Source organism: Alnus glutinosa, chromosome 10 (assembly GCF_958979055.1).
Source record: "Alnus glutinosa chromosome 10, dhAlnGlut1.1, whole genome shotgun sequence".
NCBI lineage: Eukaryota > Viridiplantae > Streptophyta > Magnoliopsida > Fagales > Betulaceae > Alnus > Alnus glutinosa.
The window spans coordinates 6,487,056-6,513,431 of NC_084895.1; the positions used below are offsets into that span (position 1 = coordinate 6,487,056).

The 26,376-nt window shown below is 34.7% G+C and overlaps 1 protein-coding gene across 2 annotated transcripts; it reads left to right on the forward strand.

Annotated features, from left to right (window-relative positions):
* The first annotated feature begins 78 nt into the window (after positions 1 to 78).
* On the forward strand, positions 79 to 2,613 carry LOC133879513 (rust resistance kinase Lr10-like). 2 transcript variants are annotated; one of them, XM_062318084.1, is made up of 3 exons: positions 79 to 744; positions 1,255 to 1,281; positions 1,361 to 2,613. In XM_062318084.1, the coding sequence occupies exons 1-3, from the start codon at positions 141 to 143 to the stop codon at positions 2,473 to 2,475; spliced, it is 1,746 nt and encodes a 581-aa protein (XP_062174068.1). In that variant the 5' UTR covers positions 79 to 140; the 3' UTR covers positions 2,476 to 2,613. The 2 variants fall into 2 exon arrangements, with proteins under 2 accessions (XP_062174068.1, XP_062174069.1); XM_062318085.1 differs by lacking the exon at positions 1,255 to 1,281.
* The last annotated feature ends 23,763 nt before the right edge of the window (positions 2,614 to 26,376 follow it).

The window sequence follows — 26,376 nt, forward strand, 5'->3', positions numbered from 1 at the left end:
TATATTGAAAAATAGGCCTTTTATGAAGTATTTAAGAGGCTGATCGAGAACCATTGCTGATGGATATTTTCATAGAAATGGTAATCTCATACTTGTTCTTGTTTGTGGCTTTCGTCATAGACCTTGGAGATGGCCAAAATATGTGTGCTGAAACACGTTGTGGAGGCCATGGCCCAAGCATCCGATTTCCCTTCCGACTTAACAACCAGCCAGACGACTGTGGATATTCTGGGTTTAATCTCTCCTGCACTGATACGAATCTAACGATGCTCGAGCTGCCGATTTCAGTGAAGCTCTTTGTCAAACAGATTGACTACAAATCTCAAGTAATTCAATTATATGATCCACAACATTGCTTCCCAAGGCGGCAGCTTCAACGGCTCAATTTGTCTAATTCCTCTCCTTTCCGATTCAAAGTAAATTCCTCTGATTACCTTTCCGACTATGCCTTATTTAATTGTTCCCCAAGATCAGAAAACAAACATCAATATCTCATATATTGTCTTAGTGGTTCTACCTACCGAGTTTACCCTGCGACCGAGATCAATGCATCCCTCATATCTTGTACAAAGATGTATAATCTTTATCAAATTCCAGTTGCTTTAATAGCAGTGGATTATGATAAATTTGTTCAATTGAGTTGGTCCACTCCAGACTGCAAACGCTGTGAAGTGAAAGGCAACAAATGTGAGAAGAGTAATAGCAGTCGATCAGGAACTCAGTGCATCCCTACACATACTAAAGGTATTCTATCTATTCATTTCCTTTCAACCTTTCTACACGTACGTTGCTTTTCCACGGGAGGATTTCCAACTAATTGTTGGAAACCAGGCAAGAGATTATCATACACATGTTAACTCATGAAATATCATTTGGAGAGACCTTTGAAAGGACCCAACATCAAACTCTATTTACATCTTTCTCTACTTTAGTTAAATATTGTTTTTTGTGTTTTAAACCAACCAGTTTAACTGCAGTATTTCAAGTAGCAAGTTTTATTTGTTTTAGTTAAAACTGAATTAAAGAAGACAGAGCTCTTGTTAAATAGGTCTTTTTATGAGTTAGATTTTTTAAGAAAAGCTAAATGTAAAGAGCTTATTCTGAATGCTCTAAGTCCTTTTAGAAGCCTCCAATTGGACTGAAGGTTTAAATCCAATATAACTTAGCTATCAGTTTATTTTTTAGGCGAACATTAATTATTTATTTCCTAAAATATACATTAATGAGAAGCTGATTGTGTTAAATCTTTGACAGGTGCATTACCAAAATTAGCGATTGCTGGTGAGCTGTATATTGGATGTTTGAAATTGTTCTTATTGTGGAGATGAAAGTTATTGATTCATGAATGTTTATCATGCAGGTGTCATCTTAGGTTCATTTCTGATATTGCTCTCTATCTTTACTCTCCACCGTTTCTATACTTATGATAAAGTTGAAAAAGAACATCAAGCAAAGATAGAAAAGTTTTTGGAGGATTACAGAAATTTCAGACCCACGAGATACTCGTATGCTGATGTTAAAAGGATTACAAATCAATTTACTGAGAAGTTAGGTGAAGGAGCATATGGAACAGTGTTCAAAGGAAAGCTTTCCAATGAAATTTATGTTGCGGTGAAGATCCTGAAGACATCAATGGGAAATGGGGAAGAATTCATAAATGAAGTAGGAACAATGGCTAAGATCCATCATGTTAACGTGGTTCGCTTGGTTGGCTTTTGTGCTGATGGATTTAGAAGAGCTGTAGTCTATGAGTTCTTACCGAATGATTCACTAGACAAGTTTATATCTTCAACGATTGCCAAGAACCTTATTCATAATTGGGATAAGCTGCAAGATATTACTTTCGGCGTAGCAAAAGGAATCGAATATCTTCACCAAGGATGCAACCAACGAATCCTCCATTTTGACATCAAACCTCACAATGTTTTGTTAGATCAGAACTTCAATCCAAAAATTTCTGATTTTGGTCTTGCCAAATTATGTTCTAAGGATCAAAGTGCAGTTTCCATGACCACAGCTAGGGGGACTATGGGTTACATTGCACCTGAAGTGTTTTCTAGAAATTTTGGAAATGTGTCTGCAAAAGCAGATGTTTATAGCTTTGGAATATTGTTACTTGAAATTGTTGGAGGGAAGAAAAATGTTGATATTGCAATTGAGAACACTAACCAAGTCTACTTTCCAGAATGGATCTACAATCTCTTGGAACAAAAAGAAGACATACGAATCTTTGTTGAAGATGATGGAGATGCTAAAATTGCAAAGAAACTTGCAATTGTAGGACTCTGGTGCATCCAATGGCACCCAATGGATCGTCCTTCAATTAAAAATGTGGTTCAAATGTTAGAAGGAGAAGGAGATAAATTAACGATGCCTCCTAATCCCTTTGCCTCTGCAGGCCCCATAAAAACTAGAGAAAATATGGCTACAAAACGTCTAAACAATGAGTTGGAAGTAATTCCTGAATCAGAATAATTATATGTAAACTTGGCATATGTAATAATTACTATATATGTTGCAATGATCTTGTAATCCTAGAACTTATTAATTTTGTAATCAATGTTGGGACTTCAATTTGATGATTATAAAAAAGTGGCTACTAATTTTTTTTTTCTTTTTCTTTTATCTGCCATTTTTTCCTTTTCAATTGTTAATTTCTTAGGTTGTCATATAATCTAAGAATGAATTTGTTTTAGTCACACCATTTATTTATGAAGCACCACACAATTTATCTTTCTGTTGCACGGTATCTGTAAAAGACTAATGTATATTTCTGAATATATATCAGCTCAAGATCCCTTACTTTATGCATAATAGAAATATTAAAAATCATGACAAATTCATGATCTGCTCTTTATCACATTAATGGCCCTACAAATTCAGGTTTGTACTAATCCCCAAAAATAGTTGGTCCAAATTAACCTTCACTTCCACTCCTTATTTCTGGGTCATCTCTCCACTTTCTGTGTCTATATCTTTGTCATTAAGGTGTCTGAGTCATGCATGGACATAACAATCAACCCTTCTTCGTTGCCCTCGTCAGTCATACGCTCTGGATTCCAAAAGAAATTTCCAAGATCCTACAAGTGATTGGATTTGGACCACACCACTATCTCCCTAGCTAATGTCTCTATGTATTTTGAGTCCATGATTGAGACTACACATAGTCATTGGCACGCAGACTCCACGCTCATTATTGCACTACTAAAAACTCAACATTTACTACCGTTAAATGGAAATACTGATAAATTTTTTTCAATATCGGCCGATAATATTTGATACAGCCCATAGACTTTGGCATGGAGACTCCACGCTAGCTCATTATTGCACAACTAAAAAATACGGTGTTTACCAGCGTTAAGTGAAAACACCGATTAACATTTAAATATCGGTGTTTATCCTAAACACCGATAATGATTGAGACAACACATGGCCTTTGGCATGAAGACTCCATATTCATCATTGCATCGATAAGCTTTTAAAAATTGGCGTTTAGCTTAAACGCCAATGATGATTGAGATTACACGTAGCCTTTGACATAGAGACTCGATATTCATTCTTGTTATTTTGTTGGCCATTTTCTACCCACTTATTTGGAAATTTAAAGTTATGCTTTCCTTGTATATTATTGTTATAGTTAATGCTATTTTGTACACATCGGAAATGATCTCTACTTCTAAACCTAGAATTGTGGATTCTCAACAACTAAATTATGGGAGAGATGAAATTCCCAAATAATGTATTTATGGAAAAACTGATAATTTTTGAAATATTTTTTAACTATTATTTGTTCATTTATCTACCATTATGATATGAGCCGTTCATTTACCATAATAATAAGAACGCCTCATATCATAATGGTAAATAAATGAATAAATAATAGTTAAAAAAAGAAAAGAAAAAGAAGAATAATGTATATATATTTCTGAATATATATCAGTTCAAGATCCCTTTCTTTATGCATAATAGAAATATTAAAAATCATGACAAATTCATAATCTGGTCTTTATCACATTAATGGCCCTACAAAGAAAACGAGGTATGTGGGAACCAATTATTATTGTTAATTTTTTTTTTTTGTAAATGCCTTTAAATGCTCTTGTATGATTGTTGTATGTACATGACTGGGGAGTGGGGGATTTGATTCTTGTACAACACCAATACAATAACTGTACAACAACCCCTCACATGAGGGTGGGTCCCACAGGCCCCAGTATGTGGGACCCACCCTCATGTGAGGGATTGTTGTACAGTTGTTGTATTGGTATTGTAAATCTAACATTTTCCAATCTACTAATCAATTTGTCAACTATAGAGACAAAAACAAAAGGCCTTTACGTGTTGTATTCGGAGTCAAGTCTACTTTACATTATCTTTAAGGATAATTGTACTATTAGTCTCTGTAGTATGCCATAATTATTTTTCACTCCCTATGGTTCAAAAAGTTAATGGGAGGTCCTTATAATAAGTAATAATTACAAATCGATCCTAGGCGTCAAATTCCGTTAAAATTTTTGACAGATTCTATTAAATGCCACGTCAAACCAATAAGAACGCGACACGTATCCATCTTAATAAAAAAAAATTATTAAAAAAAAAAAAAATTTTTTTTTTTAAAATTAACGTTAAAATTAAAAAATCAAAATCAAAACAAAACAAAAAAGCAAGGGGTGGCCTGGCCACCCCCAGCCTATAGGGGTGGTCGCGCACCACCCCCAGTGGCCTGGGGGTGGCCTTTTGGACCACCCCTGGACCTTCTAGGGCTGGCCGAGGGTGGCGTGCAACCACCCCCAGTGGTTAGGGGTGGCCATCGGGCCACCCTTAGTAGATCCATGGGTGGCTCGAAGGCCACCCCCAGGCAATTGGGGTGGCTGCGCGCCACCCCCGGCTAATGGGGAGGCCGCGGCCACCCCCAAATGTGGTCGGGGGTGGCCATTGGGCTACCCCTAGTAGATCCAGGGGTAGCCTAAAGGCCACCCCCAGCCACTTGGGAGGCCGCGGCCACTCCCAGAAGTGGTCAAGGGTGGCACGCGACCACCCCTAGTGGCCGAGGGTGGCCATAAGGCCACCTCTAGTAGATTTAGGAGTTGCCCGAAGGCCACCCCAAGCAATTCAAGTGGCTGCGTGCCACCCTCGGTGACTTAAGAGGGCGCAGCCATCGGGCCACCCTTAGTAGATCCAAGGGTCGGCCGAAGGCCACCACCAGGCAATTGGGGGAGGCTGCGCGCCACCCCTTGCTTTTTTTTTCTTTTTATTTTTTTTTATTTTTTTTTGTTTTTCAGAATTTTAATTTTAATTTTTTTTAACAAACAAGTTTATTTATTTATTTATTAATAAATTTATTTTTTTATTAAGATGGACACATGTCGCATTCTTATTGGTTTGATGTGGCGCTGACTTGACATTTAACAGAATCTGTCAAAAAAATTAACGGAATTTGACGCTAGGGATCAATTTGTAATTATTGTTTACTATAAGGACCTCCCATAAACTTTTTGAACCATAGGGAGTGAAAAATAATTATGATAGACCACAGAGACCAATGGTGCAATTATCCCTTATCTTTATTTGGAAATAGAGGCCATCTTCTAATCAAGTACTTGTCAACTAGAGACAAAAACAAAAGTTCTTTTGTGGAAAGTTAAAAACTTAAAAATTATTGTCTTTAGCTTAAATGTCTTCTAGTCACCGTAGTCATCTTTCCTTTACGTGTTGTATCAACAGTCATTTCTTCTTTACATTATCTTTATTTGGAACTAGAGGCCATCTCCTATTCAACTTGTCAATTATTGAGACAAAAACCAAAGGCCTTTACGTGTTGTATTCGCAATCAAGTCTTCTTTGCATTATCTTTAGGCATAATTGCACAATTAATCTCTATGGTATGCCATAATTATTTTACACTACCTATGGTTCAAAAAGTTTATGGAAAGTCCTTGTAGTAAGCAATAATTACAAATCAATCCCTGACGTCAAATTCCGTTAAATTTTTTGACAAATTCTGTTAAATACCACGTCAACGCCACGTCAAACTAATAAGAATACGACACGTGTCCATCTTAATAAAAAAAATATTAAAAAATAAATAAATACACTTATTTTTTTAAAAAAATAAAAATAAAATAAAAAACTAAAAAGCAAGGGGTGGCCTGGACACCCTTAGACCTTCTAGGGGTGGCTGGGGTTGGCGTACGGCCACCCTCAGTGGCCAGGGTTGGCCATCGGGCCATCCTTAGTAGATCCAGGGGTGGCCTTTGCAATTGGGGTGGCTGCGTGCCACCTCCGGCCACCCTTGGCCACTGGGGAGGCCACGACCACCCAAGAAGTGGCCGAGGGGGGGGGGGGGGGGGCATCGGGCCACCCCCAGTAGATCCAGGGGTGGCTGTCCGCCACCCCCAGCCACCCCAAAGGTGTTCAGGGGTGGCACGCGGCCACCCTTAGTGGCCGGGGGTGGCCATCGTGCCACCCCTAGTACATCTAGGGATGGCCCGAAGGCCACCCCCAAGCAAATCGGGTAGTTGCGCGCCACCCCCGGCCACTTGGGAAGGCACGACCACCTCCAGAAGTGACCGGGGGAGGCCATTGGGCCACCCCTAGTAGATCCGGGGGTGGGACGAAGGCCACCACCAGGCAATTGGGGGTGGCTGCACGCCACCCATTGCTTTTCTTTTTCTTTTTTTTTCTTTTCTTCTTTTTTTTTCTGAATTTTAATCTTAATTTTTTTAAAAAAATAAGTTTATTTATTTATTTTTAATAAATTCATTTTTTTTTATTAAGATGGACACATGTCGCATTCTTATTGGTTTGATGTGGCGCTAACATGAAATTTAATAGAATCTGTCAAAAAATTTAATAGAATTTGACGCTAGGGATCAATTTGTAATTATTGCTTATCATAAGGATCTCCCATAAACTTTTTGAACAATAGGGAGTGAAAAATAATTATGGCATACTACAGGGACCAATGGTGCAATTATCCTTTATCTTTATTTTGAAATAGAGGCCATCTTCTAATCAAGTACTTGTCAACTAGAGAAAAAAACAAAAGTCCTTTTGTGGAAAGTTAAAAACTTAGAAATTAATGTCTTTAGCTTAAATGGCTTCTGGTAACTGTAGTCCTCTTTCCTTTATTTGTTGTACTCACAGTCAAGTCTTCGTTACATGATCTTTATTTGAAAAAACTAGAGGTCATCTCCTAATCAACTTGTCAACTATAGAGACAAAAAGAAAAGGCCTTTACGTGTTGTATTCGTAGCCAAGTCTTCTTTACATTATCTTTAGTTGGGCATAGTGGTCATCTTCTAATCAAGTACTTGTCAACTAGAGACAAAACAAAAGGCCTTTTGTGGAAAGTTAAAAACTTATAATTTAAAGTCTTTAGCTTAAATGTCTTCTGGTCACTGTAGTCATCTTTCCTTTACGTGTTGTACCTGTAGTCAAGTCTTCTTTACAATATCTTTATTTGGAATTAGAGGCCATCTCCTAATCAACTTGTCAACTACAGAGACAAAAACAAAAGGCCTTTACGTGTTGTATTCGCAGTCAAGTCTTGTTTACATTATCTTTAAGGATAATTGCATCATTGGTCTCTGTAGTATGCCATAATTATTTTTCACTCCCTATCGATCAAAAAGTTCATGGGAGGTCCTTATGGTAAGCAATAATTACAAATCGATCCCTGGCGTCAAATTCCGTTAAAATATTTTACAGATTCTGTTAAATGCCACGTTAACGCCACTTCAAAACGATAAGAACGCGACACGTATGCATCTTAATAAAAAAAATTATTAATAAATAAATAAATATACTTTTTTTTTTAAAAAAAAATTAACATTAAAATTAAAAAATAAAAAACAAAACAAAACAAAAAGTAAACTGTGGCTTGGCCACCCCCAGCCTATGGAGGTAGTCGCGCGTCACCCCTAGTGACCTAGGGGTGGCCTTTGGGTCACCCCTGGACCTTCTAGGAGTGGCCAGGGGTGGCACGCGGCCACCCCTAGTGGCAGGGAGTGGCCATCGGTCCACCCTTAGTAGATCCAAGGGTGGCCCGAAAGCCACCCCCAGGTAATTGGGGTGGTTGTGCGCCACCCTCAGCCAATGGGGAGGCTGCGGCCACCCCCAAATGTGGTCGGGGGTGGCCATAGGGCCACCTCCAAGCAATTCAGAAGGCTGCACGCCACCCCCGGCCACTTGGGAAGGCGCAGCCACCCCCAGAGGTGACCATCGGGCCACCCCTAGTAGATCCAGGGGTGGCCCGAAGGCCACCACTAGGCAATTGGGTGTGGCGCGCTTCTTTGATATAGCTCTGACTTGGCATTTAACAAAATCTGTTAAAAAATTTAACGAAATTTGACGATAGGAATCAATTTGTAATTATTGCTTACCATAAGGACCTCCCATAAACTTTTTGAACTATAGGGAATGAAAAATAATTATAGCAGACCACAGGGACCAATGGTGCAATTATCCCTTATCTTTATTTGGAAATAGATGCCATCTTCTAATCAAATACTTGTCAATTAGAGACAAAAACAAAATTCCTTTTGTGGAAAGTTAAAAACTTAGAAATTATTGTCTTTAGCTTAAATGTCTTCTGGTCACCGTAGTCATCTTTCCGTTACGTGTTATATCCGCAGTCAAGTCTTCTTTACATTATCTTTATTTGGAACTAGAGGCCATCTCCTAATCAACTTGTCAATTATTGAGACAAAAACAAAAGGCCTTTACGTGTTGTATTCGCAATCAAGTCTTCTTTGCATTATCTTTAGGCATAATTGCACAATTAGTCTCTATAGTATGCCATAACTATTTTTTACTCCCTATGGTTCAAAATGTTCATGGGAGGTCCTTGTGGTAAGCAATAATTACAAATCGATCCCTGGCGTAAAATTCCATTAAAATTTTCGACAAATTTTGTTAAATGCCACGTCAACGCCATGTCAAACTAATAAGAATGCGACACGTGTCCACCTTACAAAAATTATTAAAAAATAAATAAATATACTTATTTTTTTGAAAAAAATAAAATAAAATTAAAAACAAAAAAAAAAAACCAAAAAGTAAGGGGTGGCCTGGCCACCCTTGGACCTTCTAGTGGTGGCCGGGGTTGGCGCGCAGCCACCCTCAGTGGCCGGGGGTGGCCATCGGGCCATCCTTACTAGATCCAAGGGTGGCCCAAAGGCCACCCCCAGGCACTGGGGTGGCCAGGGGGGCTATCGGGCTACCCCAAGTAGATCCAAGGGTGGCTGTCCGCCACCCCCGGCCACCCCAGAGGTGGTTGGGGGTGGCATGCGGCCACCCTTAGTGGCTGGGTGTGGCCATCGTGCCACCCCTAGTAGATCCAGGGGTGGCCCGAAGGCATGGATTGTAAGGTTGTCATATAATTTAAGAATGAATCTGTTTCTAGTCACACCATTTATTTCCGAAGCACAACGACACAATGTATATTATGCTGCACGGTATCTGTAAAAGTCGAGTAATTCTAATAGTTTATTAAGTGTCCATAAAAAAATGAGGTGGCTTTTAAAATCATCATTTGATCAATCACATGTCTAATGATGATTTTAAATGCCGAGTAATTCTATTAGTACATTAAATGTCCATCAAATGTCCATAAAAAAAAATGAGGTGGCTTTTAAAATCATTATTTGATCAATCACACGCCCAATGGTGATTTTAAAAACTACTTCATTTTTTTAATGGACACTTGATGGATATTTAATGTACTAATAGAATTACTCTTAAATACCACCTTATTTTTTTATGAACGTACACTTGATGAATACTTAATGTACATATACATGTAGAATTACTCGTAAAAGACTAATTTATATTTCTGAATATCAGCTCAATAATATCCCATTTTCTATGCATAATAGAAAATTAGAAATATTAAAAATCATGAAAAATTCACATTAATGGCCTAGACAACGAGGTTTGTGGGAATCAATTTTTTATTTTTTTTTTAAGTGCCTTTAAATGATCTTGAAGAGAGGCAAGCTGTAGTTGGTAGCGTGTGTATTATTGAGGAGGGCAATGGCAAAAGGGTAGATTGTGATGTACATGACTGGGGAGTGGGGACACTTTAATAAGAAAGACCAGATCAGAGGGGGCAAACTTGTGGACTGGGAGTCATTATTTTGGGTTGACGTTGAATGAATGCGTAGCAACGTAAATCAATTCTCTTGTTTTTTCCAATCCTATCCAACTGCAAATTTTCCTGCTTTCACACATCACATGCATTCCCTGAATCGTCTTGAAAATTTCTTTTGGAATCCAAAGTGTATGATATATATTGACGAGGGCAATGACGAAGGGTTGATTGTTGTGTCCATGATTCGGACACCTTAATGAAAAAGATATATAGAAAGAGAAAGTGTGAGCGATGACCCAGAAAGAAGGACTGGAATTGTGAAGGTTTGGACCAATTATTTTTGGGGATTATTAGTGCATGCAAACATGACTCACGGCAAATTTACTTGCTGCGAAGTTGCACTTTGACTTTACTGAATAAATGAGTGGCTGAAGACTAATAACAAGAATGAAATTAAATGAGTAAATTGATATGATTATTGTGGATTTATATTGCACATAAAATGTCATTTCTCCTCCACGATATCAGTTTGGTGGGTGTACCTTCATATCAAGTTTAATGATCATCGGTGGTAGTCAACATTTGATGGTCTTCAAAGATTAAAGCCTAAACATTTTGGAAGGCTATCAAATGTTGTAACCTGAGTGCTTCACAATCTTGCATTTGATTGGCAATAAGAATTGAAACAAATGTGACAAATAACGTGCAATTCTCAAGGTTTCATCAAGGAACCAAGATTCTAGACAAGTTGTTCGAATTTTATATTAAATTTAGATGGTCCGAAAGAGGGAGTTGGAAAGCCCACCTATCTCGACAAATTAGGCTAGAGCAAACCTATCATATACGATGGGGATTATAGCCAAACTTAAGGATGGCCAGATCACTCCCCAAGTGTTTGAGGTGGCTCAACCACCCCTGAATCTGACAGGTGTGGCTGAACATCTCCAAACACTTGGCGGTTGCTTTGCCTCATCTAGGGGTGGTTCGATTTAGCTTAAATGTCTTCTAGTCGCTATAGTCTGTCCTTCGTTTTTGTCAACTAAAGATAAAAACAAAAAGAGCTCTTTAAAAAGTTAAAAACTTAGAAATTAAAGTCTTTAGCTTAACTATCTTTTCGGCCGATGCAATCTTTCCTTTAGATAATTTACGATAGCTACATTATATTTGCTTTTTCTTCCTTAAATATAAAGAAAATTTAAAAATAAAAAATAAAAAATAAAATAAGAAAATCACTTAAAGCAGATTCTCTATAGGTTCTCTAAATATTGGGTATGCTACAATGCTAGGAAATGAGCTTCCCTATAACTTCCCTTCCATCATTTGAAGGGTTAAATATATTTTTGCCCCCTATGGTTTAACAATTTTATTTTTTTTCACTTAGGTTTCATTTTGTATCGCAGATGGTACATCGCTTCTGACTAAAAAAAGAATGATAACTCCTTCCAATTTCACTCTAAAAATTGACGGAGGTCAACGTCAATTCTATAAAAAAACAGACATGTGTCCCTATGACTCATTAAAAAAAAAATTAAAAAAATTAAAAAATAAGGGTGACTAAACAACCCCCTTGAGTCATGGGGGGGTGTTTCGGCCACCCCCAAATAACAAAATGGGGTGGCCAAAACCACCCCCAAAGGCCTTTGCCACCTCCATTTAGATTAGGGGTGGTTTTGGCCACCTCCTAAGGCCTATTTGGGCTTAGCCGAACCACCCTCATGGCCAATGGGGGTCGTTCGGCCATCCTTGAGTGCCAAACTCAAAGATTAATTATTTTGTTATTTTGTTATTTTTTCTTTTTGGCCTTGTTGAGTTGGCAGTAGGGGATGGTCGAAACCACCCCAAAGCCAAATGGGAGTGGCCGAGCCATCCTTATTTGGCCCAAGGGCATTTTGCCCAAAGGGTGACCCAAGCCACTCCTCTTTTTTTTCTAAGTTTTTTTTTTTTCAATGATTTTAATTTTTTTTTAATGTTTTTAGTTTTTTAGTTTTTTCTTATAATTTTTTTTTTAAAAGAAAAAAAAATTAATGAGCCATATCGACACGTGTCTATTTTTTAGGGATATTAACGTGAACTTTCGCCAATTTTTAGACAGAAGTTGGAAGGAGGTATTATCTCCCTTTTTAACCATAAGCAAGGTGTCATATACGATACAAAATAAAACCTAGGTAGAAAAAAACTAAAGTTGTTAAACTACATGGTGTCAAAGGTATTTAATCTTTATTTTAATACAAAATATTTCTTTATCAACTCCCATTTCTCATCTCTTTGCCTTTCATTGGAGATTGTGCTGGGATTTTATAAAAAATGTGAAAATAAGTAAGGAATTTATATTTTGTAACAAAACTAATATTTAATTTGTATATGGAAATATAATGAAAGCAATCATGAAGTGTACGTATTTGGATAGAAAAATAAAAGTAGTTTTTTTTTTTTCTAAATTTATGAAAAAATAAATAAATAGTTTGAGTGCTCTTACGTACATGCTGTCGTGTTGTATACATAGTCAAGTTTTCTTAACATTACCTTTCTCGGAAGAAGGTATTATTAAATTGGGCGCATGATTTGAAATAGCTTAACTACCCATCAACGAACTTTAGACAAGTTTTTTGAAGATTAAATTAACCAGTAAATTAAACTAGTTAATCTTCAAACTTGATTAGCATTGTAATACTAATATGCATACGTATCTGGTCCTAAAGCTTGTTTGACATAGAAAAATGGAAGTAAGCTAAATCCGAAAGGGATAATAGGGTTAAAAACAATGAAGTTGAAGGACGTGGAGGGTAAAAAATCTTTATAACTCTAGACTAGGGTAGGTATTTCATGCATGGAAATTGCTTCTATTTTTTATTATTATTATTATTATTATTTTATTGGAAGGACCACAACACATAGGCTTTAGGGAGATAAGAGGGGGTGGTGTAGAGCATTACTCCTGCAATTAAGGTGACCAAATCGCCCCTTGCCCAATGGGTTGATTCGGTCACCTCCGAACCACACTAATATCCACCCCCTCACTAGGAGCCACCCTTTCTTTATTTCATTTTTTTTTTTGAACTATTATTTATTCGTTTACTTATCATTGTGATATGGCCCGTTAATTTAAAATGTATAGTTCAAATAAGAGGTATTGCATCAAATCTCAATCCAAATTGTTGCCTGTCAGAGAAAGGAAAGACAACCTTTCCTCTCAAGCTTTCTTAATATGGTATTAGTATAAGCTCCGGTGATTAGCAATGTGCAAAAAATGTGGGCTGCCAAACAAACAGCCATGGGAACTTGCTAGAAAATGTGAAAGATTACTCCGATTTTATTGATCCATTTAGGGTAACAAAAAAGGAGATAACCTTTGTTTTTTTAAAGATATACAACATTTGGAAGCAGTCAATTAAGCCAGCTTCAACTTCGTCAATATAGACTGCAATTATTTCAACCACTGTCTATGACCATTTCCATTAGTAGCAAAAAGTAAGAATTGGTTTATCATCCTGTTGAGTATTTGAAAAAGTGATGCATGTACGTTTTAGTTATCCATTGGTAATATATATATATATATATATATATATATATATATATATATATATATATATATATATATATATATATATATATATATTTCTTCTACTTGAAGTGCAAGTAAATAAAAAAGAACTCACCATATAATGTTCGAAAAGAGATATGATACCAACCACATCATATTATATTCGAAAAGAGATATGATACGTTTATAACTTCTGTACAACTTTTGTGTAACTCCAACAAATTCTTTTTAAAATCAAACATTGAATATTCATCATGTGACAATATATAAACTATTAAATATGTAAAATTTAATATGAAAAAGAGAGAATCTTTCTCAAATTAAGAAGAATCATACATACAAGTAACAACTACAAGTAATAAGCATATGTTAGTTGTATCCGTTTTCTCTTTACATGACATTTGATACTTATACAGCCTCCAGGTTATGAGAGAGCATGCAGAACACGAAGCAAAGGGTAGGAAGTTTAAGGGCATTCATGCTTTATCGCTTTAGATTATTATGAGATTCTATATAACATACACAAATGTCACATACTGAATTTTTCCCAATCCTCTAAACTAAATAGAATATGTACAACAACAAAAACAAGTACTTTGACAAATGTTGTTTCTCTCCTAAGACAAAATTGACATGTTTTTTCTTTGTACTCTCTACCATGATATGCGTGTGAATTCACGTTACTATTTTAAATTAATAATGTTTACAGTGATAAATCATTGTACATTGATATGTTGTCTATTCAAATTTTAAACATTCATACGCATATCTAACAAAAATACGTGCATATCTTATACATACTCCAAGTACCTATGATTACGCTTTAATTTATATATAATTGATTTTGAAAAGCCTCATTTATAACTTAAATTACACTCTATTTCTCAAACTAACATCCAATTCGTGCTTCAATCTCTTAACTATGACTCTATATAACTCAGACCTATAAACTATCAAGATGTTCGGACACATTGGTGTACTAGAGTCAAGTCTAAGTCCTAGGCATTTGATAAGATCGACTGAAGTATCCAACTATTATGAAACTTGATTTCATGCATGTATTATGTAGTTTTATTATCTCCATCTTCTCAACCCTTTTGTATACTTCTTGATTAGGACGAATTAAATTACTTATTAATTTGCATGGCTTTTCTATTACTAATTGTACCTTAAGGCTCCATTTTGATTACTGGGAATTGAGATAAAACACAAATTGGCATTGGATTTGAATAAAACTGGAAGAGATATGCTCTACTAAACTGGATTTTTTGGGCAGGTTCTTGGAAAGATCATAGAGAATTTTGATTTCTCTAGCAAAGGGTTGATGGGCGTAATACAGAATTTATGTATCTCACTACAAAAAATTTCATCATTAGCGGCTAGCAAATTTGGCCGCTAATGATGTTATTTTGGCCGTTATTAATCAATAGCAGCCAACTTTGGCCGCTAATAGTCCGACGCTAAAAACTATTAGCGGCCACTTTTTTGACTCGCCGCTAATAATTATTTTATAGCGGCGAACTCGGTAGCCATTAAAAATAATTTTATCCGCCGCAATTTTTTTGTTAACCGAGTCTAAAGTCGCCGCTAATACGAGACTATTAGCAGCGACACGTTTGATCATCCAATCGATCTTGATAGACCAATAGGATCGATAGATCATCCAATCGATCGATAAGACCGATAGATCATCTGATCAATCTTGATAGACCAATAGGATCGATAGATCATCTAATCAATCGTGATCAATCGATAGATCATCTGATCGATCTTGAGAGACCTATAGGATCGATAAATCATCCAAGATTGATCGATCCTATAGGTCTATCAAGATCGATCGGATGATCTATCAACCCTATGGATCAATCGCGATCGATTAATAGGATCGATAGATCATCCGATCGATTTTGATAAACCAATTCGATCTTGATAGACCTATATGATCGATAGATCATCTGATCGATCTTGATAGACCTATAGGATTGATAGATCATTCGATCGATCATGATAGATCAATAGATCGATTGATCACGATCGATAGATAATCCGATCGATCGTGATCGATCAATAGAATTGATAGATCTTCCGATCGATCTTGATAGACCAATAGGATTGATAGATCATCCAATCGATCGATAAGACCGATAGATCATCCGATCGATCCTAATCAATCAATAGGATCAATAGATCATATATCGATCTTGATAAACCAATATAATCGATAGATCATTTGATCGATCGTGATAGAGTTCGACTGATCAGACTTCACACAATGAAGGTTTAATCGATTAATATGATTGATAAACCATCTGATCGACCATAGTGCATTAATTATTAAAACAATTTTTTAAAAAAAAAAAAAGAAAAAAAAAAAAGGAAAACTAGTTTTCTATTAATTTTTTTTTTTTTAAAAAAAAAAAGAACGATTTTTTTTTGTTGGTTGAAAGAAAAACCATAAATCAACTTTTTTTAAAAAAAAAAAAAAAAAAAAAAAAAAAAAAAACTAAAACAAAAAAAAAAAATGAAAAAGATTTTTTATTTTTTAAAAAACTAAAAACTAAAAATTTTGAAAACATTAAAAAAAAAAAAAAAAAAAAAACGAAAAAAGTAAAAATATTATTAGCGGCCATAACAAAAGTGGCCGCTAATAATCAACTATTAGCGGCCATAAAAAAAAGTGGCCGCTAATAGTTTATTATTAGCTAATTGCTTCCCGGAATTTCCCACAGCTCCCGCCAAGTTATTAGCGGCCACATTAGTGGCCGCTAATAATCAATTATTAGCGGCCATAACAAAAGTGGCCGCTAATAATCAACTATTAGCGGCCATAACAAAAGTGGCCGCTAATAGTTTTATTATTAGCTAATTGCTTCCCGAAATTTCCCGCAACTCTCCCGCCAAGTTATTAGCGGCCACTTATTAGCGGTGACCCGAATTTCGACGCTAATATTAATATTTTGTGTATTAGCGTCCATTTTTAGCGGCCACAATTAGGTGGCCACTAATAGTTTATAAAATAGCGGCAACTATTAGCGGCCACTTGTATTTGGCCGCTAATAATATGATCATTAGCGGCCACTATGCGTTGGCCGCTAATAATGTGGCCGCTAATGATGAAATTTCTTGTAGTGTCTATTATTTAATGAGAAATTAATTCTACAAATTACAACTTATCCTACAATGTTGACATGGCAATTTGAACTAACTCTTGAATTTTTTTTATTTATTTTTTTTGTTAAGTCAACATTCTGAGATAGTTGTGGAATAAAAAATGTAATTTCTAACATTACTCTGATTTAAAATGTGGCTAAGGCTACTGAAAGTGGACAAGAATCCGCTCCATTAAACGCTATTTTACAATCAAGATTTTATTTTGTTTTATTTAACAGTAATTTTAAATGACGTGACAATATATTCACTACATGGCATCATGTAAATCATTGGATGAAACAAAATAAATTATCAACAATGAAATGACTTGAAATGGAGCCGACCCTCTTAGGCTAAAAGTGGTGACTTTTAGTGGACGGATTGCCTCTTAAACTATCTTTGATGATACAAAATTCTCCTTTAGAAGAAATTGGCCCCATATGATTTCACTATCTAACAGTCTGGAAAAGTGCTTCAATAGCATTTCTAAAGTGGTGGTCACGTAGATGTTTAATTATTTTGATGTGAATGCTTTCTGTTACATGGCTAGACTTAGAACCATATATAGAATCATTTGAAAGTTTTATAACCTGATTAAAAAAAAAAAAACTATATTTAAAAAGTTGCATCACTAAGAAAAAAAGAAATTAGTAAAATAATGTTGGGAAGAAAGTGCGAAAAAAATTGGAACTAAGAAGGTTATAGGAAAAAAATCTGGTCAGATGCTACATATATACTACACCCTTATCCAACATCAACTCTTATTTTTATTTTTTTATTTATTTATTATTTTTTAACAAAAGCCTCATCGAGGGGTTGATAGGCACTCCCAATAAGATAAGGGCGTAATATGTAACATTATTATTTAAAAATCTTTGCCAAAGTTACAGACATGTAATTAGTCAAAGCCAACAGCACTTTACATTTACCAGTAGAAGATGATGATAGCGTGAAGCTGGCAGCGGAGATAAAAGTGCCGAGGTGGAATCAATGGAGGATGGCGGCCACAAGGTGGGTGGTGTATGAGGTTCGTGATTTGATTCACTAGGCATTCCCTTGCTCGATAAAAGATTGACATTATATTTGAACATGGTCGGTTAGTTAAAGCTGTAATTCAAAACTAACATGAGATAAGACCCAATCCAACAGATCATACTATGTACTACAAACAATTCAAAAGAATAGTTGGTGAACTTGAAGAAAAAGTTATTTACTTGAAGGAAAAAAAAAAAAAAAGAATAAAAGAAAGAATTAAAAAAGGGCGGCCCTAAAAAAAAAAGATTGACTCGGTTGGTGAAGATATACAGAAGTTGCATGGAAGGATAGTAGTGGAATTTTTTGGTTGGTGGGTTACTGCGCTCAGTTCACTTACTTCTTCCAAGTACCAAGTACTCCAAACAAGACCATTGACTACCCACTCACATATGCCCCCGATCGACACCCTTGGCCTGATTCAAATGGTTGGATGTCAAAGTTGTTTTTCTAAATGGTGAAGAGATTTATATGGAGCAGCCCAAGGGGCTTATAATCCTTGTTCAAGAACACACAAGTGTTCAAATTGGTGAAATCCTTGTAGGATTAAAGCAAGCTCTTAAAAAATGGCATAAAAGTTTGACAAAGTGATGTTGTCTAATGCATATTTGATTAATATATAGTGCAAGTAAATGCATAGCATGTTTTTACAATAATGAATGTGTCATTATTTGTTTATATATATTGGTGACTAGCTTGTTTATTTTATAAACTAGCATTGATATTGTGCATGAAACTAAAAGACCTCTTGCGTATAATTTTAATATAAAATAAATGGGTAGAACTAATGTCATATTGGACATTAAAGTTCTTAGAGATAATGATTACATTATTTTATCTCAGACATATCATGTTGAAAAGATGCTTAAAAGATTTGAGCACTTTGATTATTTGTCCATGTTTACACCATATGATTCAAAATACATTTGGTAAAGAACTACGGTGATGATGTTATGCAAGAAAAATATGCACAATTCATTGATAGCTTGATATTTTGACAAGTTGTACACGCCCTGATATTGCATATGTTGTTGACATGTTGAGTAGGTATACTTATAATCATACTATTGGGCATTGAGATGCTATCTCTAAATTGTTGAGATATTTAAAAGATACAATTAATTTTGGTTTGTCATATTGTGATTATTCTCCTTTATTGAAAGGATATTGTAATGCTAACTGAATTTTTGATTCAGATGAGGTAAAGCCTATAAGTGGTTTTATGTGTTTACTCTGACTAGATGGACTATCTCTTGGAGGTCCTTAAAATAGAATTGCATAGCAAGGTTTACTATGGAGTCAGAGTTAGTTGCCTTGGAGAAGGCAGGAACTGAAGATGAATGGCTAAGGAGCTTATTAATCAAATTGATTTGCCTTTATATACTAATTCAGATCCATTTGTATTTTGATTGTGATTGACAGGCTGCCATAGCTCGAGCAATGAGCAAGATCTATAATGAGAAAAGTGCACAATATTGTGAGACAGCTTATTGAGACCGGTATAAATTCCATGAAATGTGTGAGGTCAAAAAGGAATTTTGTAAATTCTTTGACCAAGCCACTAGCGAGAAGGCTGGTGAGTAAAACATCGAGGGGGATAGGACTGATACCCAAATTATGACACTGTGATTGATACCCAACCTCTGTGATTGGAGATCCCATGAATGAGGTTTAATGGGAAACGAAGTCACAAGTGATCATGTTGAGGTACTGTCATTCTATGTTTATCCATTATCTTGTTGAGAAGATAATGATGAGTCCATCCCTATGGTGTAAAACAGTACAAGATGCAGAGTGATTAAGGATGAGTTTAAAAACTCTTAATGGATCCATAGTCCCTACGTGTTGGGATGGGGTGTTCCCTGCACACACTCTTGATGGATGCCACCTATGTGAGTGTGGAGGTGGTGCCGCCTCCTATGAGACTAGGGTAGGTCTCTAGAGCGCTCATGAAACCCAGGGGCGCATGGCCTGTATAAGGCGCCAACCCGCTATAGAACAACCCAATTTTGTTTTGGAGAAAGTTATGTGGGTGATAAGTTTGGTCAACTTGTGAATTTGGTTAAAAGAGTTTAACTCTACCACGATTCATTAAGTTCCTACTTATTTATCCTAGGTGTGGTTAAAACCTTCGGGTACCACATTGATGCATGCTTTCAATCTCCCTATATTCTAGTGTTTGTAACATGTGGGAGATTGTTGTAATATGTGTGTTACAAACATTATTTCATTTTTAGCCATCTTTAAATGTTTTACCATTTGGTATTAAAATATATTCATGAGTTTTTATGGCAAAGAAAAAAAAATTGATTTATTAAAATATATATTTATGAGTTTTTATTTTGTAACCGTTGGTTATTAAAAAATTGTTTTTATGGCTTTTAAATCTTCAAACATTTTGTCATTATTAAAGTTTATTACTTTTGATTTGTAACGGTTAATAGTTATGAGTCTTATGACCGTTTGTCATTCATGAGCCTTAAAAGAAAATCTATAATGCTAACATTTTTTGACCGTTTATATAAATTGAGTTCCCAATGCATTTGAGAATTATCTTCTTCTTTGGCTAAAACCTCTAATATATTTTTCTAGTGTGCATTCATATATTTCAACGTGAATTTGGTTTTAAGCCATAAAGCTATTGTTATATTATTAGCTTTTCTACAAGAAAAATATTCTAAAGTCCCCCATCCTGATCAAAGGGTTGTTCTATTTGATCTTTGTTATTGGAAGTGTGTCCTTAACGAAGATAGACGCTATAGTCTAATCCTGGGAGGTTACGTGTCAAGAGATCCGATCACACCGAGTTATACACTCCGGGAGGCACGAATCAACCTTTAAGGACAACGCTCTTCTTGCGTGATTCTATAGCATTGTGAGATCTTTCCTTAATTTAATTTTAATCTCTTGTACAGTATTTATTTTATTATTATTATTATTATTTCGGATCAATATGGTCTAGTATCAACAATAATTTTTCAATTATTTGTTTAACAATTATTTATTTAATTGTTAATTTTCATATTGATATTATTTTATTTCAATAAGAACTTTGTGCACCATTCAATATTATTTCCAACAATCTTAAAGGTTGATTTACGTTGATGGTTGCACAAATATTTTGATTAAGGTGATAACAATGGTATTTGAACTTATGAGAAGTTAAATACAATTGGAGTTTGCGGTATGTAATTCGCATACAAGAAAGATGAAATCAATTAGTAGTTGAAAAGATGAAGACTCTGTTGTGAAAAAAAATTTATCTGATTTGTTTGTTAGAAGAAAAGCTTGATTTCATTTGTCGATATTGGAAGTGAAAATATTTTTGACAAAAAGAATTTTTCAATTATTTGAACTCAAATTTGTATTATTTAATTTGCTTGTCAAATAATCTTTTTGTGTTAGGTCACGAATCTTGCAATAAAAGTTGAGACTTTTATAGAATTTTAGAACTTAGTAATTTCTATTTTGTTGTGCTGAGTTTGTTGGAGAACATTCACATCTACTAATAATAACAAATGTGAATGATTACTTATGTTGTAAAAGAGAAAATAAACATTGCTAATTTTGTGCAAAGAATACCATTTTGCTAAATATTCTTGTAGGTAAGCACATGTAAGAGGAAGAGATTTGGTGTGTATGTTCAATTGATCGGTTTTCATGACACCTAATTGGTATGTGGTGACTTAGCCTATTTTGGAGGATCTTGGAGTAAAACCGTTGGCTCCGCTGTGAGTTCTTAAATTATGTTTTATATGCCTTGATTTTTTTTTTTTAACATGATATACAATTTCATTTATTAAAATGAAAAAAAAAAAATCAAGTAATGAAGGTGCTCCTTGATTGAATTAAAGCTGATGAAAAAAAAAATTATAATTATGTGAATATTGTATCTAATAAGCGGCATATGTTGATTGATCTATTTTTTTAAAAAAAAAAAAAAAAAAAAAAAAAAAGAAAAAGAAATAGCACATAGCACTTATGTTAGCTATGGAATGCTAGATTAGCATGAATACTTTAAAAGTATTTGCTAATTAATTTTTTTTTTTTTTTTATCTATATCATTTAACTTTCAATTTTCCTAACATGCTGATTAGGAATAAATATATGTGATGATTGATGTTCCTATTAGAGCTCATTTAACATCTGAGAATTTATCATATCGTAAAAATGATCATAACAATGGCGTATTTATAACAATAAGCCAATAATAGTTGATTATTACATGGTTGAGCCTAATACTTTGCATATTTATTGTAGCTTAAGTTGGAAAGATTTTTTTCATCTTGGTAGAACTTGAAAAAATTGTTACAAGCAGTAATAATTATTTAGTGAAGTTCCTTAGAAAATCACAAGTGGTGATTCATATAAAAGAAAGAAAAAAAAAATCAACGCTTCAGAAAATTCTCAATTGAGAGAAATGAAATAAGAAAAAAGATAACAGATCATACTTAGAGAAAGATTGGCTCATGTAAGTCACATTTCTTAAAGCACTTGTGTGCTGTTAATGAATATTTGATTTCTTGTTCTTACTTGGGTTATTCATTAATATTTGATATGATAGATTTATGCATGTAAATCTTGGCTACATCAAACAAATGAAAATAAATTATGAATGCTACAATTGTTAGTTTTGGACTATCCACCAATGTGTGGGGGAAGCTAATTTTTTGCTTGTTACATTTATAATAAAGTGCTTCATAAGAAAATTAGTAAAACTTCTTATGAACTTTTTAGAAAGATATTATTAAGTCTATCTCGGAATACCTCAAAGTGTGGGGGTGTTTCGCAAAGATTATGTTGCCTGAGCCTAAAATAAGGAAAAGTTATTGCATGAATCTTCTGTTGCTTCTAATAAATTTGTTGATGATTTGCAAGAATTGAGAAGAAGCAAGCGAGCTAGAAAAGAAATGAATTTCGGTAATAATTTTATTGCTTATATTGTTGATGATAATCCAACATGTTATTGTGAAGCAATTAAATCTATTTGATGCATTAGTTTTGGTTAGAGGCTATAAATAATGAATTGGAATAAATTATGTCTAACCATATTTGAAACTCATTGAGTTACCTCCTTCAACCAAATCACTTGGGTGTAACTAGATGTTTAAGAAAAAGCTTAAACTGGATGATATGATAGATAAGTACAAGGCAAGCTTGATAGCTAAAAGTTATAAGCAAATGCCAAATGATGATTATTTAGTACTTATTATCTGTTTACTATAATTACATATATAAAATGTTATTTGCCATTGCTTCTATTTATAAATTTGTTGTACATCAAATGGATGTCAAAGTTGTTTTTCTAAATGGTGAAGAGATTTATATGGAGCAGCCCAAGGGGCTTATAATCCTTGTTCAAGAACACACAAGTGTTCAAATTGGTGAAATCCTTGTAGGATTAAAGCAAGCTCCTAAACAATGGCATAAAAGTTTGACAAAGTGATGTTGTCTAATGCATATTTGATTAATAGTGCAAGTAAATGCATAGCATGTTTTTACAATAATGAATGTGTCATTATTTGTTTATATATATTGGTGACTAGCTTGTTTATTTTATAAACTAGCATTGATATTGTGCATGAAACTAAAAGACCTCTTGCGTATAATTTTGATATAAAATAAATGGGTAGAACTAATGTCATATTGGACATTAAAGTTCTTAGAGATAATGATTACATTATTTTATCTCAGACATAACATGTTGAAAAGATGCTTAAAAGGTTTGAGCACTTTGATTATTTGTCCATGTTTACACCATATGATTCAAAATACATTTGGTAAAGAACTACGGTGATGATGTTATGCAAGAAAAATATGCACAATTCATTGATAGCTTGATATTTTGACAAGTTATACACGCCCTGATATTGCATATGTTGTTGACATTTTAAGTAGGTATACTTATAATCCTACTATCGGGCATTGAGATGCTATCTCTAAATTGTTGAGATATTTAAAGGGTACAATTAATTTTGGTTTGTCATATTGTGATTATTCTCCTTTATTGAAAGGATATTGTAATGCTAACTGAATTTTTGAATTCAAATGAGGTAAAGCCTATATGTGGTTTTATGTGTTTACTCTGACTGGATGGACTACCTCTTGGAGGTCCTTAAAACAGAATTGCATAGCAAGGTTTACTATGGAGTCAGAGTTAGTTGCCTTGGAGAAGGCAGGAACTGAAGATGAATGGCTAAGGACTTTATTAATCAATTGATTTGCCTTTATATACTAATTCAGATCCATTTGTGTTTTGATTGTGATTGATAGGCTGCCATAGCTCGAGCAATGAGGAAGATCTATAATGAGAAAAGTGCACAATATTGTGAGACAGCTTATTGAGACCGGTATAAATTCCATGGAATGTGTGAGGTCAAAAAGGAATTTTGTAAATTCTTTGACCAAGCCACTAGCGAGAAGGCTGGTGAGTAAAACATCGAGGGGGATAGGACTGATACCCAAATTATGACACTGTGATTGATACCCAACCTCTGTGATTGGAGATCTCATGAATGAGGTTTAATGGGAAACGAAGTCACAAGTGATCATGTTGAGGTACTGTCATTCTATGTTTATCCATTATCTTGTTGAGAAGATAGTGATGAGTCCATCCCTTTGGTGTAAAACAGTACAAGATGCAGAGTGATTAAGGATGAGTTTAAAAACTCTTAATGGATCCATAGTCCCTACGTGTTGGGATGGGGTGTTCCCTGCACACACTCTTGATGGATGCCACCCATGTGAGTGTGGAGGTGGTGCCGCCTCCTATGAGATTAGGGTAGGTCTCTAGAACGCTCATGAAACCCAGGGGCGCATGGCCTGTATAAGGCGCCAACCCGCTATAGAACAACCCAATTTTGTTTTGAAGAAAGTTATGTGGGTGATAAGTTTGGTCAACTTGTGAATTTGGTTAAAAGAGTTTAACTCTACCACGATTCATTAAGTTCCTACTTATTTATCCTAGGTGTGGTTAAAACCTTCGGGTACCACATTGATGCATGCTTTCAATCTCCCTATATTCTAGTGTTTGAAACATGTGGGGGATTGTTGTAATATGTGTGTTACAAACATTATTTCATTTTTAGCCATCTTTAAATGTTTTACCATTTGGTATTAAAATATATTCATGAGTTTTTATGGCATAGAAAAAAAATTGATTTATTAAAATATATATTTATGAGTTTTTATTTTGTAACAGTTGGTTATCAAAAAATTGTTTTTATGACTTTTTAATCTTCAAACATTTTGTCATTATTAAAGTTTATTACTTTTGATTTGTAACGGTTAATAGTTATGAGTCTTATGACCGTTTGTCATTCATGAGCCTTAAAAGAAAATCTATAATGCTAACATTTTTTGACCGTTTATATAAATTGAGTTCCCAATGCATTTGAGAACTATCTTCTTCTTTGGCTAAAACCTCTAACATATTTTTCTAGTGTGCATTCATATATTTCAACGTGAATTTGGTTTTAAGCCATAAAGCTATTGTTATATTATTAGCTTTTCTACAAGAAAAATATTCTAAAGTCCCCCATCCACTTTGATCAAAGGGTTGTTCTATTTGATCTTTGTTATTGGAAGTGTGTCCTTAACGAAGATAGACGCTATAGTCTAATCCTGGGAGGTTGCGTGTCAAGAGATCCGATCACACCGAGTTATACACTCTGGGAGGCACGAATCAACCTTTAAGGACAACGCTCTTCTTGCGTGATTCTATAGCATTGTGAAATCTTTCCTTAATTTAATTTTAATCTCTTGTACAGTATTTATTTTATTATTATTATTATTATTTCGGATCAATATGGTCTAGTATCAACAATAATTTTTCAACCAATTATTTGTTTAACAATTATTTATTTAATTATTAATTTTCATATTGATATTATTTTATTTCAATAAGAACTTTGTGCACCATTCAATATTATTTCCAACAGTTGCATGGAAGGATAGTAGTGGAAGTTTTTGGTTGGTGGGTAACTGCGCGCAGTTCACTTACTTCTTCCAAGTACCAAGTACTCCAAACAAGACCATTGACTACCCACTCACATATGCCCCCGATCGACACCCTTGGCCTGATTCAAATGGTTGGTGGGTTTCTCCTCAATTTTCAACCAACTCACCAACGCCTTACTGTCTTTTAGAACCTGCGTTTTTAAATCATAATTCCGAACGCTTCACATTCTGCAATGTCTTTTAAAAATGTAGATTATTCTTGTAAAATCGCAATTTTAAACGCTCTAAGTATGAATGCGCTTAATTTATATATAAGTGATTTTGAAAATCCTCATTTATAACTTAAATTACACTATTTCTCAAACTAACATCCAATTAGTACTTCCATCTCTAAACTATGACTCCATATAACTCAAACCTATAAACTACCAAAATGTTTGGACACATTGTTGTATTAAGTCTAAGTTCTAGGCATCTGATAAGACTGAAGTATCCTATTATTATGAAACTCGATTTCATGCATGTATACTTCTTGATTAGGACGCATTAAATTTTTTGTTGATTTGCATGGCTTTTCTATTACTAATTGTACCCTAAGCCT